At 40.7% G+C, this 27,188-nt stretch overlaps 3 protein-coding genes across 8 annotated transcripts in view; 1 reads left to right on the top strand and 2 right to left on the bottom strand.

Moving 5' to 3' along the window:
• LOC138618305 (chromosomal protein D1) overlaps positions 1-19,394 on the bottom strand; it is a 34,643-nt gene extending 15,249 nt beyond the window's left edge. Inside the window, exons 1-5 of one of the 6 annotated variants that reach the window (XM_069693967.1) lie at positions 19,309-19,394; positions 18,609-18,679; positions 17,352-17,408; positions 12,598-12,642; positions 3,113-3,192 (exon numbers count right to left, since the gene is read on the bottom strand). The gene's annotated coding sequence lies outside the window, so the exon portion shown is untranslated. The other 5 variants (XM_069693984.1, XM_069693977.1, XM_069694004.1 and 2 more) reach the window with 5 other exon arrangements.
• On the top strand, positions 19,317-23,491 carry LOC138618342 (small ribosomal subunit protein eS19). Its single transcript, XM_069694048.1, has 5 exons — positions 19,317-19,406; positions 20,473-20,573; positions 21,382-21,565; positions 21,657-21,711; positions 22,959-23,491. The coding sequence occupies exons 1-5, from the start codon at positions 19,336-19,338 to the stop codon at positions 23,004-23,006; spliced, it is 459 nt and encodes a 152-aa protein (XP_069550149.1). The 5' UTR covers positions 19,317-19,335; the 3' UTR covers positions 23,007-23,491.
• On the bottom strand, positions 23,367-26,902 carry LOC138618335 (trypsin-3-like). The gene is made up of 5 exons (XM_069694036.1): positions 26,096-26,902; positions 25,730-25,883; positions 24,689-24,942; positions 24,203-24,339; positions 23,367-23,694 (listed from the first exon to the last, which is right to left on the bottom strand). Exons 1-5 carry the CDS (start codon positions 26,151-26,153, stop codon positions 23,545-23,547), a joined length of 753 nt encoding a protein of 250 aa, XP_069550137.1. The 5' UTR covers positions 26,154-26,902; the 3' UTR covers positions 23,367-23,544.
• Between the last annotated feature and the right edge of the window lie 286 nt (positions 26,903-27,188).

Genomic DNA, 27,188 nt, shown 5'->3' with positions numbered 1-27,188 from the left:
TGATTGTTTTTTTGTTTTTTTACTGGCCAGCTTCCAAATCCAAACCTATTCACCTCGCCTCTCACCACTGTCCTCTGCCAGTCTGAAAGCCCTCCCTTCGCCTACCCTTCATGTCCTTTCTTTGGCTGTCCTCCGGCCTCCAGAAGTGCCTCTTATTTGTCCTTTATCACTTAACATTTCATGCCTCAAAATCTTTTACAACTTTTTTTTTTTTTTTCAGACAACCTCTCTGTTCATACCAACTACCCCCCCCCCACCCCACCCACTTCGTCCCCTTGATTCCACTCCTCCCCTTTTTAAACCTCTCTCACCATCTCATTCACAGTCAGATCACGCATGCATGCGGCATGGTTGTGCCAATGCCAGCTCTTTGCCAATCTGCCTGGGCGTGTTTGTGTGCCAGTGTGGGAAGCCCCTGCACTGGGGGCCCGGGTGGCTTATGAGGCCGGATCCTGGCTGGTGTCGGGTCAGGTGAAGCTTTGTGAGAATTATAGTTCGCCCTCTTGAGAGAGCCAAAACAAATTAATCATGTTGAACCAAAGTATAACGCTAGGTACATGGTGACAATTTGAATGTAACCGTAGAAAACAGGCTGCGCTACCATTATTATTACTGCACGACAATAATCCCCAAAATATTTGCCCAGTGACAATATTTAAACCCAAATCTCTCGCAGCGTTTTATACCACATGAAGCATGTGGTTAAAGTCAACATTAACTACTCAGTATTAGCTCTTGTACTAATGTTTTATTCGCTTATGACAACATAGTATTGATAACCAAAGTTTTTGACAACATAACAATTTGGCCCAAAAGCAACACTGCTGAACTCACTGCCAAATTCCAAGATGGCCAAAAGATAAATAGCTTGTAATGCAACAGAAGTTAAAAAGTTTTGATGCTAAGCAGAACTAAATTTGCTATTTTTAACATCAGATGAAAATGCCTTAAATTTAGTGAAATTACTACTCTAATCTAATTTCCCCCAAAACCTACCTCATAATCAATTTAACTGACAGCTCCAGCACATAATTTAAAATAAATGTATTTAATACAAAATACTGTATAGTTGGATTCTAATTTATGGTATATGAATTTTGACAGTTTCTCAGTAAAACGACAAAGAAAAGAATTCATTGTGGAATTCAAAATTTAAATTGTCAAAATCTGATATTTTGTTGCTTGTTCACCTAAAGTAAATTTAACATTCATGGCTATATTGTATGACATTTTAAACTTGTATTACTGACAATAGCAATCTCAAGAATTAAAGAATTGGTGTCATTTGAACAAGCATCAAAAATGTATTTTAAATTCATGAAATGCGTCAACAACAGTGGACGGTCAAAGAGGAAAGGCATCAATAACCTAAAAAGTGAGTGATTTCCTAACTGGAGAGAGAAAGGCTCAGACGATTACTAAAATCAAGCCAACATCTGCCTCACAACAAGCCATTTCTGTCAATTAAAGAAACCACAATTATTAATGAAAACATTTCGTCCCTAAAGCTACAACAAAGATTTCTGGTGGCTCTCTACCAGTTGTCTTTGAGAAGTGACGCACAGAAACTACAGCACCACCCAAACAATGTAGGGGCAGAGAGGAGCGAAATCTGCCCAGTGATAGCAAATAAACTGGCAAGTGCCAGCTCAACAGGAATGCGGCCTCAGACAGCGGTTCTCAAACTCAGGTCCAAGGACCACGGCTGGCCCACTTGATGTAACACGGGGATACTCGCCTTTTGGGTCAATGTGATTGTTTCTTAATTAAAACACATCTAAAAAAAAAAAAAAAATCCAATTAAATCAGTTAAATAAAACTAGGGTAGGTGACAAAAAAACAAACAAACATGTGGATAGACAAGCAAATAGAGAAGTACTCTCCTCACCAGAAACTACATCATTACTCTTTCACAAAATTTGAAAGGAAAGCAGTAATTTAAAGACATGGGATGAAGGCTACATGCTTCTCTACTGTCCTCTTTGAAAAAAAAATAACTGGATGTGACTGTGTGTGGTGAAGACTTGGGCCTGAGACTCCAACTGATGCTACTGCACCTCTTCGGTAAGAATGCAGCTTGGTTCAGGGACAGGATTAGCATCTACTCACAAACCATAAATTATTTGCTCTCTCAAGATAAAATGAGAGTCTATAGTGCAATTTCTCCCTAACCCCCCTATTCGCTCTCCTCTTACCTTATTTACAAAGGCAGAAAATGTTACCATGGGAACACACTACCAGGCAACCTCAGTGGCTTGGCATGATGCCCAATGGTTGCTAGGGCACTGTTGTCAATGGCTATTGGGTTGTGTGGGCCAATGTGTGTGTGTGTGTGTGTGTGTGTGTGTGTGTGTGTGTGTGTGTGTGTGTGTGTGTGTGTGTGTGTGTGTGTGTGTGTGTGTGTGTGTGTGTGTGTGTGTGTCCATGTGTGTGCATGTCCTGTATGTATGTGCATGTTGTGTGTGAGTAGGAGAGGAGATTGTGTACAATGCACACAGCACATCTGAACATAAAAAATGTACACTAACAATTTTAATGTTCTCATTCCATAATGTGCGGCTTTTTTGTTCATCTCACATGTAATCATTTCAAATAAAATGTGCGGTTTTAAATTGGTTTTCGCATTGCTGGTTTGACTCTGCGGGTGACAAATAATGCAACGCAGCTTTTGAGGGCTAATGTACATTTTCTTTTTTTTGTAAAATGCACATTTATCAAATAGATTGAAGGAGAAATTAACCCAGCATGCAGTTATATGTGATGTGCCATATGACGAATAACATGAAATGAGGTCTGAATGTGTTAAATCAGTTGGGAAGAAGAATCTTTAGAGTGCCAGCAATATAACAATTTTGTTCCAGTACATACTGTTAATTAAAGCCTTGTGTGTTTTCAGATGAGAGTAAAAAAAAAAAAAAAAAGGGATGAGAGAGAGAGAGAGAGAGAGAGAGAGAGAGAGAGAGAGAGAAAAGAAGCTGAGAGACATGGAAATGTTGGTGTCTCTATGTTCCCTCTGTAGCTCTGATCTATCAATCTGTTTGCTCTCTCTTTCATTTGAATGCCTTCCGAGTCTTTGCTGGTATAAAGAAACAGATGTTGCCGAAGCATTTACCTCACAACCAGGATCGAGTTGGAGCTGCTTCCCATGGCTCTCTTCTCACTGGGGAGCATCTGTGGTTGACCATGGCATTCCTGAAATCAGCAGAGCATCATGCAGATTATTAGCATAGCACGGGATAGGAAGGGGGGACATAAATAAACAAATTGAGGCATGAAGTGGGGATATGCAAATAAATAAAATCAGTCATCCAGACACAACTTTATCTGGCCTTTTATCTAGGCCACAGAGTGATGTTTCAGCAAAGAAACGCCCCGGACTCAATCATTAAAGAGTACTGAGCTAATTAAATCATAATGGACCGATCCCTGTATTAGACATCACAAAGAAATGATCAGAAAGGTAAGCATTTAGGACACAGAAGAATCATCAAACACTGTGTGCCGGGTATGAAATGGATGAACAAAGTGGGAGATAATGGTGAGAATGAATACTGTGCCATCAACAAAGCGTGAATGAGAGAATGGTACAAAAATACATGTACAGCGGAGATGGTTAAAGACAATGGTGATGAATAATACATTAATAATGCTGGAAAATACAGTCCTACATTATAAATTAAACAGCAGTCAGCCGTACAAATGTAATAATTATGACACTGCCGCACAATGAAAGACAACAAGAGATGTGTGTCTTTTGTGTTGGTGGTGTGCGCTCACTAAGTCCCATGTGTGTATGGGTTTGTGTGTTCCTGTCCATGTGCACTTAGGGAGAGCTGAGGAAGAGTACTGCCTGTGGTGCACCTTATCTAATATAAGGGAGAGGGAACACAGCCTCTCCTGCTTGCTTCTTCCAACCCCGCCCCCCTCCCACCCCCCACACCCGCCGCCCTTTGAACTCAAGCCGCTGCATGAGATGCTGTCTGACTGAGCACAGCATGTCCTGAAAGGAGGTCAGAGGGCAGGACAAACAGTCTGGTGTCATGGCAACTTGATGCCACTGACCAAAAATTTGGAGGGGCTGCTGGGCCTGCAGAAAAGTTGGTCAACCTATCACAGCTTACTGAAGACTGAGACCCGCCATTTGAGTATTTGTTAAAAAAAAAAATCTGATGGAAAGATCAGACACAACCAGTATGAATTGATCCTAGTGACAAGCTAAAGCCTCATATATTATTATATATTATTCCTTCATGTGTTAGAGCGCCACACTCCTTCCTGCATCCCGGTTAACATGGACTGTAATTTGTTACCCTACTAGATCACCAATCAACTTTAGACCCCAATAAACGCACTATTTACCCCTATAACAGGCAGAAACCAATGAGCAGTCACAGACAGGGTACAAAATATAAACTAGTGCAGTAAGCATTGTTGTAAGACGTGTTATTCAATCACATAGGAAATCAGGGAAGTGGATATCAGGAAGAGTTTGTAGTTGTTGTGAACCAATCACACTAAAAGGTGGAGTGAAAAGCTGGTTGTCATAGAGGGAGGGAGGGAGGGGAGTGATGCAATATTGTTTAAATATGAGAATAATGGCATCTCTCTTGGAAGACATTCATAGTGTTACACTTGGATGTTCATGTGAAAAGAAACAAAAAATAGTTCTGCAACAAATGGAAAAAAAAAAAAAAGAAGGAGAATTTCTATGCTTTTTGTTTCTGGATATTTGGCCAATCGTGGTGTAGAAAAGGAGAGAAGGTTAAATTGTAATTTTTTTTTTTTATGTTGGAAAAGTGTGTTGAGGGAAGGTTTAAGAAGCTATCTTGGCAGCTCAAGAAAAACAGAGAATACCAGCCACATTATTTATATAAACTCTGCATTCATGTTCATAAATCGTAGTTATTTCTGTGTATGTGTGATTGTTTATAGCTTTTGCTCCTGTTTTTTACTACAATAAATACCACTGTTACATTTTTCAGTGTTTGGTTGTGATGCAGTTTTGGGAGAGTTTTTTTAAAGAACGAAGTGCAGTTTTAACCTTGATTGACTTAATTTGATCATTTCACTCCATGAATGTTTTTCAAAAAAATAAACAATTACTGCCACTGTCACCTTGGTTCATATACCTCTCTGCACAATTACCATCAAAATGAATTCCTTTCATTTGTCGTACTAATGATTCTAAGTACAATTCCTGAGAAATGAACTGCAGCTCTAATTACGTCTGACTGCCGGTGGCAGCCCGAGACTGCTTGTGTTTTCATCTCACTCCTGAAGTGTTGGATCAATACAGAATCCAGGTTCCTTTGTATGTCATCAGCTTGCCCGATGCTCGAGCTGAGACCTCTCCGAACCATCGTGTTTTCAGCCTCTGAAATCTCTCAGATCGAGAGCGTGTGATTGCAGCCGTGTCTGTCTGCAGTGTTAGTGTGTGCATATTAACCTTCAGAGCCATTTACGTATAACAGATTTGTAAATGGGCCTTTTTAGCCTTTTGTACGTGTGCGTGTGCTAGGCTTGTACGAGAAACGCATGTGCCATTATCTTCCGGCTTTTGTGTGCACGCTGTGTGTCCTTGTGTTTGCTCAATGCAGCAGAGGGTGGAGTGGCAGATCAATAGAAAACAAATGAATTCAGATCGATATTAAGCCGGGGAGTGAAGGAGAGAGAAGGAGAGATTGAAAGCGAGTGAGTGGGGGTGATGCACCACAGAGGAGGAGGAGGAAGAGGAGGAGGAGGAGGAGGGGTGTTGGTGGGTTGGAAGGGTGATGTGTTACCAGCAGCACAGAGACTAACTGTACACTTGGGAAAGACCACTCATTTCTTCAGCCAAAACCTCAGCGCTTTGAGGTCATTCACGGTTAAAATGGATGGTTAAGCGAGGTAGGGAGAGAACAGAAGGAGATACAGGAGCAGCATTCCTGCATCACTGCTGGTGCCTTTAGTGGAGAGCAGTAGTGAAAAGACACTATAGAGTGTGACGCCTTCCTAATATCTCTATTGTCAATCTCATCAAGATCCTTCACTGGTTGAATGAAGAATATTTTCATTCTCTTTATTTTATTTTGCTGTTTTATTTTTTAGGGAAATCCCTTTAAAGGGTGTGGTGAAAACCTCAAAACCTGAATCGCTTTGTATTTGTTATTCTACATCCACTATTTCAACTGTTTTCCTTGCTCATGGTTTATGTAGATTCTGCTTTACTCTTATTACAACATATCATTTATAATGTTATGGCACTTTTTAAAAAAAAATTTTTTGGTCAGAGCTCATCTGTTGGTAAATGAGTTTAGAGGGTCGTGGAGTAAAACAAACCTTGATCTCAGCTGTCACAGCAGCAACATCACGGCCGCTTTTGTCAAAGTGAACTTTGACCTTTTTACTTCTATGCTGTGTCTAAATAACACACCGCTTTCTCACCAAGCAGGATAAGATAAGAATTCTCAGGCTATAGCGAGGATTTAATTCTGACCTTTCAACTTAACCTCCCAATTGGAGTTTGACATTTGCAGCCAAAGCTAACATGTTCAGATTGGAGAAGAGCTTAAATCCTCACGTCTGGTTTCTCATTGTTTTACTGAAAGGTATGGAAAGATGCTTATCTTTGAGCTGTTTCTGCTCTGAATGTTGTGTTTCAGTCTAGATTGGACTTTAACAGAAATTATATTTGAGATTCACCTGCTCTGATAATGTATGTTCATACCTGTGGAAAACTATATTCTTGCCTGCCTGCACCTGTGAGGTACTTTGCAGAAAAATGATCCACCAGTCGACTACATTTGTCAAGACTGTGACGACGAAATCACCAGATATTAATCACATTTGCATTGTGGCAAAATACGTTGTATTATTTTGACGTAAGAAACACAAGTGAATGACTCCAGTTGTGTCGATATAATCCCCTTAGTTTGCACCTGTATTAGTCATTACATACCAAGTACTTTGTGGTATTTTATATTCAGGTTCACATTCTTTTACCACATTTATTATATATTAATTCATTATCTCTGCCACATTCATCAATAACAGGTATATTTATCGGTGAGATACATCACAGCAGTGATTTCAACCCATGCTGAAAAATAAATATTTGAGATTATTTTTCTTTAGAGCATCACCTTGAAATTGCAAACAGGATTGCTCGGTTTTGTGTATCAGCTCATCTCTCTGCTGTCAGATCAAAGCATCAAGAGCCATTTGGGAGTCGGAACTCAATGTGACTTTGAAGTGATAGTGGCGAAAACAAACACACGGGTGCTGAGTGCCTGTGAACGAGCACTCTCCACTTCCAGCTCAAGGTTCCTCGGCTCTCAAGATGGATTTCAATGATAAATGCCTCAATTAGCTTTGAGAGCAGTATTTATGATACCTTAGAGAAAATGCTGGAGGCTGGAAGGATATTGTTTAATTGTATAGGATACCTTTGGCGATATATTTACTAAATTCACAGTTTGACCTTGAAAAATTTAATGGCAGCAAGGAAATGAAATAATATCATGCAATTGACAGTTATTCTAAGTTAACTACCGTATGTATTTGGAGAGCGTCAGGTTAAATTTTCCAGCCATTTCCATTTCCCTCTGTAAATAACAATCTGATGAATGTTTTTCAAGATCCCAGTGTGCAACGTATAAGCTGTTATTTTTAATATTCAGGTGGAAGATTTAACTAAATTGATTCGTATGCATAAAAATGTATCGGGGAAGGCACAATTCGGTATATTCTTTTGTTGGAATTTTAAAACTTATATTTAAGTGGTGATCTATTTTGCATTAAAAACATTTCACTTTATTCACATTGTGACTCGGGCTGTGTATTGGCAAGATTCGGACAAAACAGTTTAATATAGTGCGATATACTCCGATAATGTAAGGCGAACCTGTGCAATGCTATTATTTTAAATCTAATTTTTAGGAAAACTTTCATACTATAATGAGCACACCAGCATATATATAAAATCTAAGTGATAAAAACTTTACTACTAAAACTTTACTAAGAAAACCAGAAATTTGAATCAGTCGTCAAATCATTAAAATTAAGCATTTGTATAAAACTGTAACTGTGTATGGCTTTATAATCTGTATTTTGGGTGCAGCTATGACTGTGTCGGGCACTGTGACATTCCTCTCCCTGTATTTGCATCAATGTAAAGCTTTCTTCATCAGTCAGGTTGGAGATCAAACATATTTTGTCTTTTAGTGTCTCTGTGCTACATTAAATGCTACAACGGCTTCACATGAATCATCATAAATTACATATTTTGTAGCACTCAGGATGCAGCGGAGCCCAGCAGCGAGTTCTGAGTCAGTCTATCAGACTCACATGGAGAATAATGTCTGACGAGCAAGCTCAGCAGTCCTCGAACAGCATCACTGACGCTCATCGCACCCTTGTTGAACTGATCATTTTCACTTTTGGCAATTTCATACAGTGAGAGAGGTTGACAGACAGTGACCATGGACACGAACAAGATGAAGTGGGAGAGAAAGGAGAGCTGAAGATAGAAATATCCAAATATCCAATGTCCAAAAAGGGGCAACGGGGTGAGAGAAAGAGAGCGAGAGAGGAAGGGACCAACAATTATATTGATTTTTGTAATCAACTGTAGATTATTTTTTGTTATGGTTACCTTTTACCTTTATTTTGAAAGTCTACAGTTAAAGAAGAAACAAAGGCAGAAATAGATGGGTATGACATTCTACAGAGATCCCAATACTTAAACCATGGGTGTTGCAGCTATCGGTTGTGCACAACAGTGAAAAAAAAAGTCCATCGCATACTTTCCATTCACAGTAACATTTAATGGATTAAAAACTGCAAATCCTCACATCTGAGATGCTGAGGACAACAAACGTTTGACTTTTTTTCCTCTCGGAATGAACAAAAAAAAATCAATTATTTATAATGGCCAATTCATTTTCCCACTGCATACCAATGTTTCCTGTATTTCTTTTCATGCAAAGAACCCTTTGTATTTTACCATAAGTGATAGAGGAAGGGAAACCGACAGAGAGAGCGAGAGAGACAGCGAGACAAACCTGGGGCAGTGATGTAGAACATCAACTTCAACCAGACAGTCTGATGCAAAAAAAAAAAAAAAAAAAAAAAAAAGCATAGAGGCAAACATTGCCATGTCTCTCAGCTTTTCTTGCTCTCTCTCCTCTTTAATCTGACACCCCCCCCCCCCCCCCGTCTGCCTCTGTCTCTTTCTCTCTGTCCCCCTGAGCTCTGTTCTGTGTGTTCTCTCCCCGCCTCTCTCCATCTCCCTGCCTCTAATGTGCTTTGGCGTGTGTTACCCACGGGTGCTTGAGCGCTGCTGCCGCCATCCTAAAGCCGGGTCAGGGGGGCAGCTAAAGCAGCGCGATGCTGTCTGTGACATCATCAGTCACTGCTATTACTCACGTCTCACCTCCCCTCACTGTCTGAAACTGCCGGGGCTTTAGGTGCTCGGCGGTGAACCCGAAGAACACGCACAGATTTACACCCGTGTTGTCGGAGATGAGTGAAATCTGAATCCAATTTGGAGATTTCTGTTACTTAAAATAGTGACTAGGATTTCACAAGTCGTCACTGAAATCACTGCCATGTCATCAGGTGAGTATGTTCCATGTAATTAAACTCTTCACTTAATAATTCAGAATGCTAGTTTTAACCAGCACGGTCAACAAGATGGACAGTAAAGGCAATAATTTAGCATGACAGAATATTTACTATGATAAGATGTCTATCACAATAAAGCATGGCAAATTGCTTTTATATGTACTGTAGATGCATTAGGGCCGCAACTAACAATTATTTTCATAATCGATTTATTTGTTGATGGATTTTGTTGTTGTTGTTGTTTTTGTTTTAGTAGAATGGTTAAGTTAATGCTTAAAATTAAAAAAAATTAAAAATCCCCAGTGCATGTTTACAAAGCCCAAACCAACAGGCATAAACTGAAATTACAAAGAAAAAAAACTCAAAATAATTAAAACTATAATTAAAACACGTTTTTCTTAAAATTAATTAATTGCATGATCATCAATAATGAATAAACAGGTTTTTCCCTACCTGTATAACACTTAGGTGCAGAACCCAATAGTCATTTAACAACATCTAAGCAACTGTAGCTTCACGACAAGCTTTGTTTTACCAGGGTTTGGTAATTATCACTTTTATAGTAGCATTTCTAAACAAATGCCCGCCACCCCTCACTGCTACCACAGGACCTCCAGAAACTGAGGGTAAACCCAGATAGATATAAAAATCATAAAAATATGCTTCAATACAAGCTATCAGTTCTTCGCAATAAGTGTCCAAAATGCATAGTAGATTTTTTTTAATGGAATTAAACCCTTCACTTAATAATTTATTTAATGGACTATATAAAGGGCATGGCAGAACTGCCAACAGAATACTATAGATAGTAAAAGATAGTTGTGTGATTGTTATGGTCGATCACAGAAAAGTATGTGAAAACAACTTATAAGTCTGCTTCTAAAATTTCTCACCTTCATAATTATCTGGTAGTCTAGCAAACGTACAGTAATTTGTAACCGAGGTAACGAGAAACCATAAGTTAAAAAAGTGAGACCACAAGTGATCTTCACATGCGTTTGGCTATAGTGTACAGAAGAACATGAGAATCTCCAGATGTGGCTTTCACTATGCTCTGCATGAGGTATAAATCTGTGCACATCTGTGCAAGAGCAAGAAACGTGCTTCCATTCAGTGAGCATGTGTGCGAGGATCAGACTGTGTCAAATCGCCACATCATCCATCAGCGGAAACAGCGCTGTACCTGGGGGTCTGTCTGTCACCCCTGCTGTCAGCCAATGAAGAGGTGAGGCTCTGCAAACTCCTCCACTCAGGGATACAGATAGCTGGTATGAAAGCCCTCAGCCCGAGTATGCGTGTGGGAACGCACCACATAAATCATACACGACCAGCACCACCAGGCACCATATGCATGTTACTGTGCTGCATTAATAACAAGCAGGCCAGTATTGCCGAGCATACAGAGAATGTAAATGTCTTTTTTTTTTTTTAGTCTCCCTCCTCTTCACTCTTGACATGTCCTCTTGAAAGCACCTGCAGCACTGAACTCAATGTGCCACAGAAAAAAGTGAGGAAAAAAATAAAAGGGTGACGCGCTGGAGAATAGATAAATGAGGCGACAATGACAGAATAATGACATTTGGAGTATAAATACCTAAAGGCACGAAGAAAAACAAAAAGCAAAAAGTGCATGGGGACAAATAAAAGACAGAATATAGAGTGAGAACAACAAAGGCAAAGTAGGACAGCAAAATAGATGGTGTGACTGAAAGACAGATAGATTAACTAGAAGAGACAGACAAAGAGCAAGCAGGAAGAACAAAGGATGAAATGATGAAATGCAAAAGAACAGAGGAGAAGAGAGGGAGACTTCGAGGCAAATGGAGACAAAAGAGGGGAGAGAGAAGGACAGGCAGGCGGTTAAGCGGTGTGCATGCTAAAATAGGTAGCAGACTCTTGTCAGTGCAGTGACCTAGTCGCGAAGGACTGAGGAATTCTCCCTGTTGACCAGGACACATTCCTTCGAGCCTCAGAGCCTCAGACGTTAACCCATGCCACACCACCGTACTGTACCGCAGTGGCTTACATGGCTTCTGTGTCGCCGACCCATGAAAAAATGTCACTTAAACTGACAGTTTGCAGGGTTTTTTTTGGGGGGTGGGGCATTTTGAGCGGGTGTCGCGAATGAATCCGAAAATCGAACAAATGACCTGCAGCGTATTTACCGCGCACTTTATGACAGGAGGAGCGGAGTGCTAACAAATCTCTGAGCAAACACCTTCAACGAGATTTGAAATATCAGGTAAAGCGCACAGGCCGACCGGCTCCGAGTCAACAGCCCCAGCTGCCTGCGGAGAATAGTGTGCATGTGTGTGCACGGGGCCCTGCAAAAACATTGTGAAAATATCAGGCCAAGAAGGGCTCTATTGTGTCATGCAGGCAGAATGTAGCTCTTATTCTGGTGCTGCTGGTCTGGGGGGCATGGGGTGACATCAGCACAAAGACAGAAATGTAATGTGAGGCATCTCCAAAGCTAGCTGCAAGGCCACACCACAGGCCCGTCTTTATACCCGGAGTCTCTCACTTTTCAACGATATCTGATAATTGCTACGTGACCAACTGATGACCCTTCCACTTGTTGCTTACTAAGATAAGTCACAGGCGACACAATGACACCAAATGGGACCAAACAGGCGTGCTATTTTAATGAAAGTTGGTCTGCTTGCTGCTTTCACGCAGGCCCCAACGGTTAGCACATGTCTGCGATGTTAATCACGACAGAATGACTCAGGACAGAGTAATTCAATTATTCTGAAGGTGCATTGACGTTTTCGATCGGGCCACAGACTAAAATGGCTGACCAAGTGTTCCTGACTGCTGAATGCCATTAAGCAAAACGCAGTTCAGTGAATCACTTCATTTTACACAAAACCTATACAGACTATAAACTAGACTTTAAATTATCTACAGAAACTACAGAATCTGTTTCTTATTTTATATGTTAAAAAAAGAAAAGGAAAAAAAAAAAAAGGGGACAGAAAAATATATCCTTACCTTATAAAATTCATGTCCTGAAGTTGTGGTTATCTCAGGCTCAATCTGAAAAACAGACAAACATACAGTAAGCTATATCACTGAGTTAGTATTACTCTCAACAATTATATAACGGTATGTTAAAGGTAGTTTGTATAACTGTAAATAATTATTGGATGATTCATGAACTGATTTTAGAGTGTCTTTAAAAGTAACCTTTTAATTCCAATTAAAAATCATTAGAAAATAGTGAATATATATAATATTAACTTCCAGAGTGTATACAAATAATATAATTATTTTTTGGATCAGGATCTCCTGTTTTTTCAAGATTGTTCTGACCCTCCATTAAGGACGCTTTCTGTTTCCCGCAGGCGTATTTCACACCAGGCCTGTTGTTGTTGCTGTTGTACGAGCACTATTCACTTTGTCACTTTGCAGCAAGAAAAAAAGCGAAAAAAGGGAGAGACACAAATTCAAACCTGCTACACACAATGGCAGCTTGCATGGGAATTCCTGAGGTCTGTTCGATCCATTAATGTATGCTGCGGTTGAATGTCATCAATTATGGATGAGAAACACGCACGATTCACAGAGAGCTGGTATAGAATCATGGGACTGACAGAGAGGCTCCAGTATCCTGGATATTTGTAACATATTGTGCCAAAAGACATAAGCTAGGTTTGTGTAGCCCAATCTTTTAACACATTTAAAGCAAAGCAGGAAGAGATAGTTTTCAACCGGGTTAATTCAGGATATGTGCATAAAATGTGTACGAATAAGGCCACCAGCCTGCAGGCAACTATAAGTGGGGCGATCCTGTTTCCTCAGCCTTTAGGTGTCATGTATGGATACTGTGGTATCTTTATGCTGTTGGGGTGTCTTCCCCTTTAAGTCGCAGGTATTCCAGAGGGTGTTGACCCTGCCAGTGAGTTCATACCATAAGCAGACTCATATAGCTTCTCCTCCAGAGCCCCTGATCACGAGCCTGCTGAGCTGCCGCCTCAGTTATGTAAGATTATATAACACCGGGTCTGTCTGAGTAATATTTCATAACCAGGGGGTCCCGACACACTGGAATTACCACCAAATCCCCCTCGGGAGTGAAATCAAAGGTGCTGGGCAGGTTTGTCAATGTAAAAGTCAAATTTAAAAACAAATAGCAGGAAAGTTGAGGGCTCTAGTGAGATTTATCTCTTCTAACCTTTTCTGTGATTTTGCTGACAAGAGCAGATGTTTGGTTTCAGCAAAAATTTTACATCAAAGACTCTTTCTTTCATTTTCTTGAGAACTCTACTAGAGGTCAAGGAAAGGTTGACCCCGGGACGCAACTAAACAAAAGCGTCCTCCCCCCTTGGCTTATGACAGAATGCAGGGATGCAGTCTGCCCGTAAATGTCATATCATTGTGTATTAATCAAATCATTGCATATGAGTAGATTCGGCGCACATTTAGACTCTGCCGATTATGACTGAACTAGGCCAGTAACTGTTATCTAACGGTCTCGGCTACACAGTTAGCATAACTTTTAACCTATCGACGGTCGCCCGGACTGTCTTTAGTCAAAACCTATTGGACAACTATGTCCTCACATAACTTCAGTAACCCTGCTTGATTCACAAAAGATGCTAAACAAAGATTGTACTACCAGAAACTAGCATAAACAATTAAAGGTCTTTCTGAGATGATCTTTTATAGAATCGCATTAGTCGAGACCACTGAGGAACACACGCATGTGCGCGCTGCTCTCCGAACGATACCAGTGAACACTCTTGGATTTAGATAACAAACTGTGGCAAGTGATACAGACAATGTGTGCAGAGATAACAGAGGGCTACCTAAAGAAAAAAACAAAAACAAAACACAGAGCAGGTAGATGTGTAACAGAGGAGATGAAAAAAAAAAAGAGCAAGGAAAGAGATGCCTGGAGATGTCTGAGGCTGATACGGCCGGTGAAAAAGGAATCGCCTGTTCGATACTGGTTACGGCGGATAGAGTGCAAATGGACGATAGCGGACTTGTCTTATGGATCGTATGCGTCCTGTCTCCTGCTCAGCGTTGTGCTGAACGAACTTACCGTATAATAATGCTAATTTCATGTAATCCGCTGGTGTCAGCACCTTTACATCGCAGATGTGCAGTAAAGTGCCATAAAGCTTCCGTCTCTACATGAACTTAACCACTTCAAACAAAAGGAATCTCCACCGGGTTACAGAAATGAAAAAAAAAAACTTGTCTTCGGTTTGTTACTAAAGCTGACGCCCTGCAATAAATCCACCCGTACCTTTTGTCGATGCCGAACCGCATCTTCGACTCTGGGTTTTGCCTTTACAGGCACACCAACGATAGATTGGGGATACCCGGATGAAAGGATGGAAGAAGGGATGCAAAAAGGGGGGAGAAGTATGGGAGGAGTGAAAAAAAAAAACTAAAGAGACAGGGAAAAAAAAAGAAGACACCCTGCGGTGCTTAAAGTATCTTCACCGCCTCGTTACGCCTCATTTCAACATCTTGTCTTTCATTTCGGAGCGTGTTACACCCAAAAAAAACAAGCCACAATCACTCCCTGAATATTAAACTGAAATGTGATTGAGCAAAGCCACGCATGTGTGAGCAGGACCGACTGTCCACCGCTGCCCCGCTCCCTTAACTCTAAATCACACCCCAACATATTAACACACACACATGCCTTACACAGACAGATAGGACGTACAAATGCACATACCCTGCCTCCCTTCATGTGCTGGCCCTCCCATGCATGGGCCCCCCCCCACCTCCCCTAAAACTGGATGCACTCAGTGATCCCTTCCCAAAGCCCTCATCTAAATGTGAGCAGAGGTAATCCTTGAAGGAGAGTCAAAGAGAACAGTGATAACCCGGCGATAAAGAGGGGTTGAAGGAGGAGAGAGAGAGAGAGAGATACAGTGAAAGAGGGCGAGAGGTGGAGCAAGAGATGGGATAGGCGAACAGGATGAGGGGATTAGCAAACGAGGGAACACATTTTTCAAACAAGGAAAAAGGAAAGGGGAGAGTTGAAAAATGAAGTGAAGGTGGGGGAGAGAAGAGTGCCGTGAACTAAAAAGAGGAAAGACAGAGACAATGCGTGAATGGGAAAAGGGAAAAGGACTTGTGCATGCAGTATACTCACGGATGAATGAGAGGGTGATGAAAAATCATATCAGAAATCAAAAATCAAAGGCGACCGGGGAGCAGGGAGTCTGAGTTGGGAGAGAAGTCCAGTTTCTTCTCGTTCTGGAGTTTTGTTTTTTCTCCTTTTTCCCGCAATTTTGCCAATTCCTATCCAGCTGTCCCTCCTTCTTAAGTCTATCCCCTACTGGTCCTCCTTCTCCTCTCTTCCCCCTCCTGTTTTTTCTTACCAGTGCCGGTACTCTTTCTCCTATGTCTCTCTCTCTCTCTTTCTTTCTCCCTCTCTTTCTCTGTCTTTCTCCCACAGACCATGCTCTCCATTTTCCCCTCATTTTTTTTGCCTCTGTCTCCTTCATGTGTCCATTCATCAGACATGACTTCCCTTTCTTCAACCCTCAGCTCCCTCTTCAGAACACAGACAGGCTTTTTAAAAAGGCTTCTAAACACAAGTCAAGTTCTGATTTAAAAAAAAAAAAAAAAAAAAAAAAAAAAAAAAAAAAAAAAAAGCACTGCAGAAGGAGCGGAAAAAAAAAAAGGTTTACAGGAAAGCACAAGCGGCTTGTGGCATGCAGTCTAATGCAGGGACAATCCACGGCCTGCCTTTTTCAGGGGCGCCACGCATAGTAAGGGTGAAGCGTCTTTGTGGTGGTGCCTCTGTACATGAGGGCATAACCGAAAGCAAAGAATGGCAAGCAAAAAAAAAAAAAGAAGGAAAAAACTGAGCTCATTGCGGTCGGTCTCCAGTGAAAGTGGATAGAAAGCGCGCGTGAGGGAAATGAGTGGGAAGGAGTCAGGGGCGTGTGCATGTGTGTGTGAGTGTGTGTATGAAGAGGTGGGAGGGGAGAAAAAAAGGAGAGCCAGGGAGGAGAGAGGGAGGGAGGGAGAGAGAGAGAGAGAGAGAGAGACTGGAGGTTAATGGAGAAATGTCCAAGAGGGAGTGATAGAGGAGGAGTGTGTCGGTAGGGAGAAGAAAGAGGAGGGGGCAGGAATAGGAATACATTTTTTTCTTCTTCTTCCTTTATGGTATTCAAATTTTGCACTTTTCATTTTTTAACACCTCCCTTCCGAAGCTAATACCTTCTCCTTTCTGTGAGGAGGGAGAAAAAAAAAAAAGGAGAGGAAGAAAGAAAGGGGAGAAAGAGATACTGTGTGCTTTGTCTACAGCCCCTGCAGTTCCTTTTCCTGGTTTCCTTTCTGCTCTGTCTCTCCTCTATTCAGCCTATTTTCTGCACGTGCACTTGAACTCTAAATCCTGTCTGCTTTCCCCTCCCCTCTCTCTCTCTCTAACTGCGCATCTGTGTGTCTCTGCCTCTCTCGCCCTCCCTCTCTCTGAGGCAGAGGCTTGAAATAGTGCTAGCAGGCAGGAGGAGGGGAGGGAAAAGGAGAGGGCGAGGGGGACAAAAAGGGGAGAGAGATGTTGAGAGGGGGGGAGGGGAGGAAGCTTAGACGGGCTGACACAGAGAGCACAGAGCTGCTGTGTGTGTGTGTGTGTGTGTGTGTGTGTGTGTGTGTGTGTGTGTGTGTGTGTGTGTGTGTGTGTGTGTGTGTGTGTGTGTGTGTGTGTGTGTGTCTGAGGGTGCCTGTGCATATGAACATGTCTGCACATTTGTAAACACACATTCATCTACCTTGGATTTGGATGTAGTGTTTCACACACTGGTTGGTAATCCGCAGAAGATGTTAGCCTACATACCAGAAAAGAAATACACGACTTTTTTTTTTTTTTTTTTTTTTTTTAGGACAAGGAAAGCAACAATTAAAACAGCAGGATTTTCTCTATTTGCAGCACTTTCTTTCTGTAAAACTACACGAAGAACCCAGCAACGCTTTGCAGATGACATAATCCATAATTAGTGCTGCAAGGAGTGTATGTTGTTATTGTTAATTCATCCAGCTATTGTTTGTTTTTTTTGGATAAATCTTGAGTCAAAAAACATCACAAATAATGACTTATGATAATAATATATAATATTCTTATTTAAATTCATCAGAGCCCAAAGGAATGTCTTTAACCATGTTTTTGAACATTAGCAGGTTCAGCTAAAATGATATTTTAATTTTAATTAGCTGTTAATAGCTAAAGTAGCCACTTTTACCAAAGTTTATTGCAATCGTTTTTTAATTGACTAATCACTGAATTGACTGATGTTCCTCATTTGTATTTTAAACTCCAGTTTGACATCAGACTTCCTTACTTGAAGCTAGTTATTGGTATTATAATGCAAAAAAAATAAGTGATTAATTATTTAGCACGTTAATAAAGAGGTGTTATAATTCTGATAAACAGATCTAAATAAATGTCAAAATATTGTCTGTGTTGCACATCACTATAAAATGACAACTTCTCAGGCTTATTAGCTGCATGAATAAGTAAGAAATCTTTGCTTCCGGTGACTTTCAATTGGCATTTTCTATCACTTTTACATTTCACATACTAAATTAATAAGTTGTGAACTGTTGGTCGGGACGAATCAAGACATTTCAGGCTTCACCTTACGCTTTAGAAAACATTGGTCGAAATGTTTTAGCAATTTCTGACATTTCAAAAGATCAAACAGCAAATTGATGAATTAAGAATATAATGGACAGATCGATCGCTCATAAAAAAAAACAATAGTTATTTGGTGCATTAATTGAGGCAAACATGAACCAATTTTCAAAGAATTATATTTTTTATATATATTAAAAAAAAAAAGTGTTATATCATGGTCATTTGAAATGCATAATAATGTGCAGAAACTTAAAAATTATTTTAAGCCAAAAGCCCATTACGGAGCTGAACCTCCTGGGAAGGAGCACATGGCAGACAAATAAAAGCAAAAATGTTGGCTGTATTTGCAGATGCAGAAAGATCATGGCGGGTAAAATATGACAGAGTTACTAACCTTCTGGTGAAAGTCTTCCTGCCTCAGCTGCTTTCTCCTCTCCTTGCTGACTGCACCACACTCTGAAAATCCTTCGGGTCGGAGAAAAACAAGAGAAATGGGCCATGAGAAGAAAAAAAAAAAAAAAAAAAAAAAAAAAAAAAAAAAGGCGCCACAACACCGCCCCCTGCTGGACGTAAACCGGAACTGCACCCACATGGCATCCTCACGGTTAAAAAAAAAAAAAATTATTATTATTATTTTTTTAAAACATTGTTTCACCGTCAATTTGACACATGGGATTAAAATATGAACGGGGAATATTATCGTTTGGGTTACTTGAGTTTTAAGGGCTGGGTTAAGGAGGAATTTAAAGACGCCGGAGGTTGTCGTCCTTTCCAAATGAATGTCTCCGTCCATCCCTCCATCACCATCAGCACCATCCCCTCTGCTGCTTCGCCGCATTAGCTTCGGCTAAACTTGGGACGACAACCTCCAGACCCGACAGCCTTGACCGTCCGCTCCGTGGGATATATTATCAAAAAAAAAAAAAAAAAAAAAAAAGTAAGATAGACGCTGGATATATATAAAAAAAAAGAAAGCTATGTTCACGGGTAACAACAGCTATCTTCGGCTAAGCTAAACGTTAGCAAACAGGATGTCCCAACGGCTGCGTCAAAACGCTTAAAAAGCCACTTTTAACGTGAAATTTGAAACTCACCCTTTGTCTCCGATTTGCCTTTTTTAGATGCCCGGTGTCACGGTGAAAGATGTCAACCAGCAGGAGTTTGTCAAGGCACTGTCAGCTTTCCTCAAAAAGTAAGTGCAAAACACCAACCGGAGCGTGCACGGCTCTGCCTGGCCACCTGTCAATCACTCAGGACGCGTGGAAACGCTTTTTATTTCGGTATATTGATTTTTTATTTTTTTAACGGAGTTGTTCTTTGTGTTTGTTTGTTTTAATATTTCCTATATTTTATTGGGTTTTTTTTATTTTAAAAAAAAAAGTGTGTTACTTTATGAATAAAATTTAATTTAATTTAATTAAGGGACCGGGACCGAAAACATAACAACAACAACAACAACACAAAAACAACTGTTGACTGCAGTATAATAATAATAATAATAATAATTTTTTAAAAAGCTTTTAATTAAACTATATATTTGTTCATTTACAGTTGAGATTATTGACTTCCTCATTTATAATAATATGAGACTGGACTGGTGAGAAAAAAGGGACACCTTGCATGTACTGAAAAAAAAGAGAAAAGATGACACCTAAACTTTTTTTTTTTCATGCACATTAGATATACATGTAGCAGGCTTTTAATAGTTTCTTTAGTCTCTCAATTTTACTATGCATCTGTTGTACTTCTACAGACGTTATACTTTTCCTTCGATGGGATAAGTCTTTCTTATTTTATGAATCAGACCTTCTGTGAATAAGAATTAGGCCCTTCTTTTGTGAGCAGATATTTTTATATGAAAATGTCCAGCTTACTGCTACACTTAGTCTTGCTGACTTTGTTGTTTTGTCTGTTTTGTTTGTTTCAGTGTTCCTTACCACATCGTACAATGAGCAATGAAATATATGGTGCTCTTCATCTTCGATCTCTACTAAATCATATAACGAACAGAGCCTCGTCTCTTTATTGAGACCATTAAACCTGCCTATCTGTGTATGTACCAGTGTGTACAGATATCTCACCGATATCTACAGACATCGACAAATATCTGACTGTCTTCACATAACATTTTAGTGCACCGTTTGGAATTCAGACAGACATCTTTCCTGTTATAATCATGTGTATGTGTTGATCCCGTTTTGATGGGCCACCTGTTCTTTGAGCTGACTCATCACATCAAGTGATAATTGATTTTTCAGGTCTGGCAAACTGAAAGTCCCCGAGTGGGTTGACACTGTGAAGCTTGCCCGGCACAAAGAGCTGGCTCCCTGCGACGACAACTGGTTTTACACCAGAGCAGGTTGGTAACATTTGAAGGGTTTCCCATACATCAACTCATCCACATACAGCTGAAAAAAAACACATCTTTTGGTTAGATTGTTAATTTTAACAGATAGTTAATCATTTAAAGTAGTTTAGCAAATAAAAATGCTGCTCATTTTAGCCTCCCTCATCTGCAGTGTTTGGATGTGCAGCTTTTCTTTGTCTCAAACGGTCTTAATTAATGTTCAGACAAACTAAACAACTCTGAACTGGACAGTTAACCAAGCAAAGGTTTGATTAAAGTCAACAACATATAAAGTAGTGAATAGTTGAATTCGCCAGTTGAAATTAATGTTTGATCAACTTCTTTTGTGGGAATATTAAATGATATTTTATACATTTTACATCTCAAAGATCCCATAAATGTCAGTTTTATAGAGCTCTGAAATAAAACATCTTAAGATCTTCACTACATAAATAACTTAAGTACAGCGGGAAATATACATAACTTCTATATCTCATCTGTCATTTCTATCATTCCTGAAGTTATCTAGACATTTTCCAGGTGTCTGTGTGATTTCTGATCTTACACAAACAGTTGGATAATATCAGACGAGCTTTTCACAAGTAGATCTTCAACAACTGACACAATATATACACAAAAAGCACACAGTCCCCTTCGCTGATGTGGCTGTTATCTGCTGACCCTACAAAAGCATAAGAGTGAAAAATGTCACACAACAGATAAGTTGGAATGTTTGATTTCATGTCTTTTGGGTGAATAAGTCAAAATGATAAAACAAATACATATTGCAACATATACTGTGAACTGTACGTCTCACCAGCGTCCACGGCCCGTCACCTGTACCTGCGAGGAGGGGTGGGCGTGGGCTCCATGATCAAGATGTACGGAGGCCGTCAGAGGAACGGCGTGTGCCCCGCCCACTTCAGCGTGGGCTCCAGGAACGTGGCGAGGAAGATCCTTCAAGCTTTGGAGGGCCTAAAGATGGTGGAGAAGGACCCTAATGGGTAAGAGAGGTGCAGACTTGAGTATGTGACACTGAGCTGGCAGTTTGAATAAGTGACCGAGTTTTCTTTGTTTTAACATTTGTGCCCACAGTGGTCGGAGACTCACCCCTCAGGGCCAGAGAGACCTGGACAGGATTGCTGGTCAGGTGGGTAGTTGAAACTGCAGTAGACACACACTGTTTGCACAGAACAATGTGACAATAAAGCAGAACATTTTATTGTTATTGTGTGTAAAATTACTTCTGTACTGTATGTATTACTTCAGTACTGACTTAAATAAGATTAACTGACATGAGATTTTCAGCACCCCTATATGTTCAGAAATTTATGGGGAACATGGAGAACCAGGCAACATCACAATTTTAGTTATTTTTTTGGTGTTGAAGACAGAATGTTGTGATTGAACGTGAGGAGAATGTGAAGTGATAATGTTACCTCAAGCCTGCAGCCATTTGCTGGTGCTTTCAGACACACTGACCACCGGTCCACTTACAGAGCTCAAAATATCTGGATGTTAAATATGTTTAAACCTTTCACTCGCACGCTAACACATTTCCAGCATTTCCTGTGGCTGCTTCAATATGAACGCATCCTGCTTGTCTACCAATTGTATGCTTTTGAGAGACAGCCTGAGAATGTCACCCTAACCCTGAGTGCTCAGTTACATGATTGGTGGGCTGAATGCCACGGCTTTATGCATCCATGTCAAATTAAAAGCCATCCTTTCAAATTAAAAGCCCTAAAGGGTTTCATGCACAGCCAGCCATTTACTAGGTTTTGACCACAGACTGTATATAAAGTTGTATTAATCTGATGGTATGTGCTGCTGCAGATATGTGCCTCTTAGTATACTCAAGCACACACGCACACACACACACACACACACACACACACACACACACTCAGAAAGGGTGAGAAAAACACTTGTACTGCAGAAGCAATGCAGTGTGTCAATATTTTTAAGAACAGTTTTAAAATGTTTTTTCAGTGCTTCAGTGTTTAAAAACTTCCAAATGTTTTAAAAAGTTCTTTTCATATTTTATTTAAAAGTTGTTTCAACATATAGTGTCTAGTAGATACTAGGGTCGTCCACTGTTTCACATCATAATTGCATACATGATAAAGGTAAATAAACAAACACACATCACATATTTGAAATATATATGTATGCCTCCAGTAGGCGTGGCTCCCTCTTGTGTTCTGTCAGTTATTGCCACATGTCACTGATTAAATTAAAATGCACTGTAATCTCTGTATTTATGTAGTTACACCATGTTCGATATTTCTTGACATCTCTAAATCTGTTTTGTGACCAGCATATAGCCTTCCCTGTTTTGTTATGGCTGCATGACTCTCCCCTGTGCTCTCTCCATGTTTTCCTCTGTATGTTTAGGTTGCCTCAGCAAACAAGAAACAGCGAAGTTTACAAAGCGCCATCTGAGGGAAGCATGCAAAGAATCCAGACAAGTGAAATGCAGCAACACCTTACTGCTTATTTACTCAAGTTCACTTGCCTCCCATATCAATCCGGTGTCCACAGTAACCGAGCACAAAACGCATTTCATAGAGATGCGTGTGTCTGTAGAGCCGTAAGTAGAACTAAAATATTATACGTGAATGTTTGCAGCGGTTTTGGTTTGCACTTTATTTAAAATTCATGTTGAATTTTGTGACAGCAAAACACAATGTACACAAAAACGCTAAGAATACAGTATCACCAAGCAAGAGCATGTAAATATCGTTGCCAACAAATATGAAGCTGTGAAAGACTGTGAAACAAATGCAACGATCCCGATACATCTTTTTATTTATTTTCATTTTTTTGTGTTTGCAGATCAGTATTTGCTGAACGTTTTGTGAATGAGATGTACCTGGGTTGCACAATAATAAACAGGATGTGCCAAATAAACTGAGGATGATCACCGACTGTGGTGTCGTAATGTCAGCTTGTACGTGGATGTGAAGGTGCCTGTGGGTGTTTAGTTGTTGCGCATGGTGGTGCTGATCCAGCTGTTGTAGCGACACACGCGGGCGTAGACGCTGGGGTGTCCCTGCATGGCGCAGTCATAACCCCAGGACACGACTCCCTGCAGCTGGCCGTTACACACCAGAGGACCACCGGAGTCTCCCTGCAGACACAGGCAGAAGAGGAAAATGTTAATGTTACGCTCAGCGGTCACAGCAGATCCACGGTCTGCTGGGTCATCATGGAGCACTGACTCAAAAAGTACAGGCTGAAAATCACTATGTTTCTGCCTCTTTCTGGTTTGCAGTTATACGTCTTTTTCCACTTTAGGGTGAGCTGTGGTGCTTCATTGCACCTGTAAACCACCTGGCAATGATGTCACAGGATGCTAGGAAACATCACTGCACACAGGTGAGAGGATAAACCTCTGGAGATTTTCAGATTGTATGAAGTCACTCAAGTATGTTGCCAGCAATAACCTGATAATCTTCAAAACCAAGTGAGGATTATATGAATATGGGATGTTCTATTGCCATTTATTATGATATGAGTATATTTGCTTGGGGGAGCCAGGCGGGGGGGGGGGGGGTGCTGTAGTAGACCCCGTTTATGTGTTAGTCATGTGGTATACTAAATGCTCAGTGTGTTCACTGTGGTTTAGTCCAACTCACTTGGCAGCTGCTGGCTCCTCCCTGCATGAATCCGGAGCAGAGCATGTTGGCGGTGAGGAGGTGGGGGTAGGCGTTCTTGCAGATTCTGTCATCGATGATGGGCTGCCTCAGGCACTGGAGCCTGTCAGGGAAGCTGTCTGGCGGAGCAGGAAGACGAGTCTCAGATTATTTATGTATTTGTGTGGATACTCACTAGCCTCTATGGAGGTACTTTACCGTGCTCCATTTTATTAAGGATAATAGGAATTGTGTAGTGATTCGTCAATTAGCTGATTGGTTGATGGAAAATGAAATGACCCCCATTTCTATAATTAATTCAGTATTTAAAAAGTCAAAAGTACGGTGGCTCTGAAGGGCAAACGCAAAAACATTTCACAGAACACTACATCGCTCACAACAGTGAGTGCAGGGTGGATGCTGTCCGTCGCTGGATAAGTCGGTACTTTATGTGCCATCCTACATCGTGACCTCTCTGACTTCACTTACTGCCGTTGGCGGACATGTTGCCCCATCCGGACACCATGCAGTTCTCGTCGGCGTAGGGGCAGCGAGAGGGCAGGGCCACGGTCTGGACGTAGTTGTTGAGGGTGGCGGGGCGACTCAGTTTGATCAGCATGATGTCGTTGTCCAGGTTGTGGCTGTTGTACTGGGGGTGCATGATCATCTTGGCGCCATCGATCCACTGCTCGGTGCCCTCGTTCACGGCGATGTTCTGCTCGCCGAGACGGACCTGGATACGACTGGTCGTGATATGAGCCGGTTAGGGCAGATTAAACACAAAGTAGAACCATTTCTAAGTTACCACACAAGCATATTTTTCTGGTTTATGTTGTGTTAAAAAAAATAAAAAATAACAAGTTTTCACATCAGACAATATGTATGGCGATATAGCTGTGATAGACCATGGCTGCTAATCAAATCTGCCAACCAATAAATAGATTGAGCTCTAATACGTGATAGATTTAGATGCATTTGCTGAACAGCAGCACGGGTCAGTTCCCAGGAGAGGCTTTTTCACTCAGCAAGCGATACCCCTTTACTTTTGTGGACTTGATTGTATCTTAAATTGATTTTGTATTGTACCTCCAAAAAGAGACTAAATATCGATCCTTTACTGGTGGTATTTTCTACCTGCCGTGAGGGACAAAGTCACTAAATCTTACAGATAATTTATAGTTATCAGTGCTGCTCTTGTTTATAGCATGTCATCTTCTAAATTTGAATCACTTTGAATCCATGTGTTGTGTTTCATGAGGGCAGAAGACCAATAAAAACCCGATGCAACGCCACAAGCGGTCCTTGCTTTGTTCTAAAATGTCCTCCAATACAACCTGCATTACCCCGGCCTTGAGGCTTAAAACACATCGACAAATACAAAATTTTATAATTCAACATCAGTGAAATGTTTTTGCGCAAAGTAAAATGTTATTCCTGTCCTGTGAAATATCGTTGTGAGGCCACTGTATTGCATGGCACGTTATTTGCTTTGAGTGGGAGCACTGATGAAATGCGACTTCCTGTACTTACGACTTGTAGCAGTGAGCAGCGGACACCACCCACTGGCTGGAGATGAGGGACCCACCGCAGAAGTGGTACCCAGCGTTCAGAGACACCTGGTAGGGCACAGAGTGTCTGGGACACTCGTACCCTCCAACAACCTTCTCATCCTCAGCTGCAACAACTGGAAGAGCACATGATGGACAACTAGCATGACGTGAGGAAATATTGAGAAGCAGACAAAAATTAGTTGTCCCAAAAATCTTCACCAGATGTACGTGAAGCTGTCAAGAATGATCTCTTTTGAAAACGTAATAGTCATCAAATAAATGCATCAGGATACGTTTGTAAAACGTTGTGTTACAAAAAGAAAAGTAATATCGGTTAGTCTCTTACATGCTGCTCCAAGTAAAGCCAGGAATACCAAGGTCTTCATGCTGACGTCCGTGTGCATGTAGAAGAAAGCCCACCGTGGAGCTCTTTATGTACTCCCGGCCTGCCCTGAACACTTCAAGCTTCTCAAGGTCAGGACGGTAAATGGCAAAAGCTCTGATGGGAAAGAGCCATATGACTGAAGGCAAGATAAAGACCTTGGATGATAAACTGCAGTTACATCAGGTTGCTTTTCATTTGAAAGTTATGTAATCAGCAATTACGCAATTTGCAACCATTGAAGCCTGCAGTATATACACATTCGGGTGCAAATGACATCAAAACATATTCACAGCAGAGGAGCCGTTTCTGACTGCGGAGCTTGTCATTTAGAAGATGTTTCTTATCGGGGGAATGTTTGTTAGAAATACATGAACCGTAACTGTGCACAAGTCTGATGGCTGCTCAGTTTGCAGGCGTCACTGGTCTCAAACCAGCAGTGGGAACATTGGAGAGGTTTCCCAGTAGGCCACAGAAAACCTGACTTTTCCAAAGAGTGCAAAAATAACATTGGACAAAACTGGGTATCGTCCAACCTGTGGGTCAGGTCCCCTAAATGGGACACAACATAAATGTCAGAGATCACATGTTGATTATAGTAAAAAGGGGTACATCATACCAATCCTAACAAACAAAGTCATGTATCCAACCATCCAGTTCTGCTTGGATTGTCTGCTTTCCTAAAAAAAAAAAAAAAAACTTTATGGTTCAAATATTTTGTTATACGATTTTCCCATATCTTTTATGCTATCGTAAAATATGTTATACACACGGAAAATACTGTAGAAAACAAATCAACAATCCATCATTCAATCATAAAAAAAGTCTATGATTTTTTTACCAAACATTTGGTAACTCCACACTCAGAAGTGTTTAATGCCAGTGAACTGAATATATTCTGTTTGAACATTTTCGACTGCATGTTTCCATTTCCAAGGTTTTTAGAGCCCAAAAAAACAAATAAATGAAAATTATATTTTCTATTATCTTTTCATGTATTGTATTAGCATGAGAAAGCTAACATTTTTTTAATTGGATCACTGATTTAATTATTTAC

This window comes from Brachyistius frenatus, unplaced genomic scaffold (assembly GCF_029030835.1).
Source record: "Brachyistius frenatus isolate BFR_SWC_R1_liver_20210118 unplaced genomic scaffold, ASM2903083v1 Contig_2, whole genome shotgun sequence".
NCBI classification, from domain to species: Eukaryota; Metazoa; Chordata; class Actinopteri; family Embiotocidae; genus Brachyistius; species Brachyistius frenatus.
The sequence above is the reverse complement of the archived record's forward strand: the minus strand, read 5'-3'. Positions and strand labels throughout refer to the sequence as shown.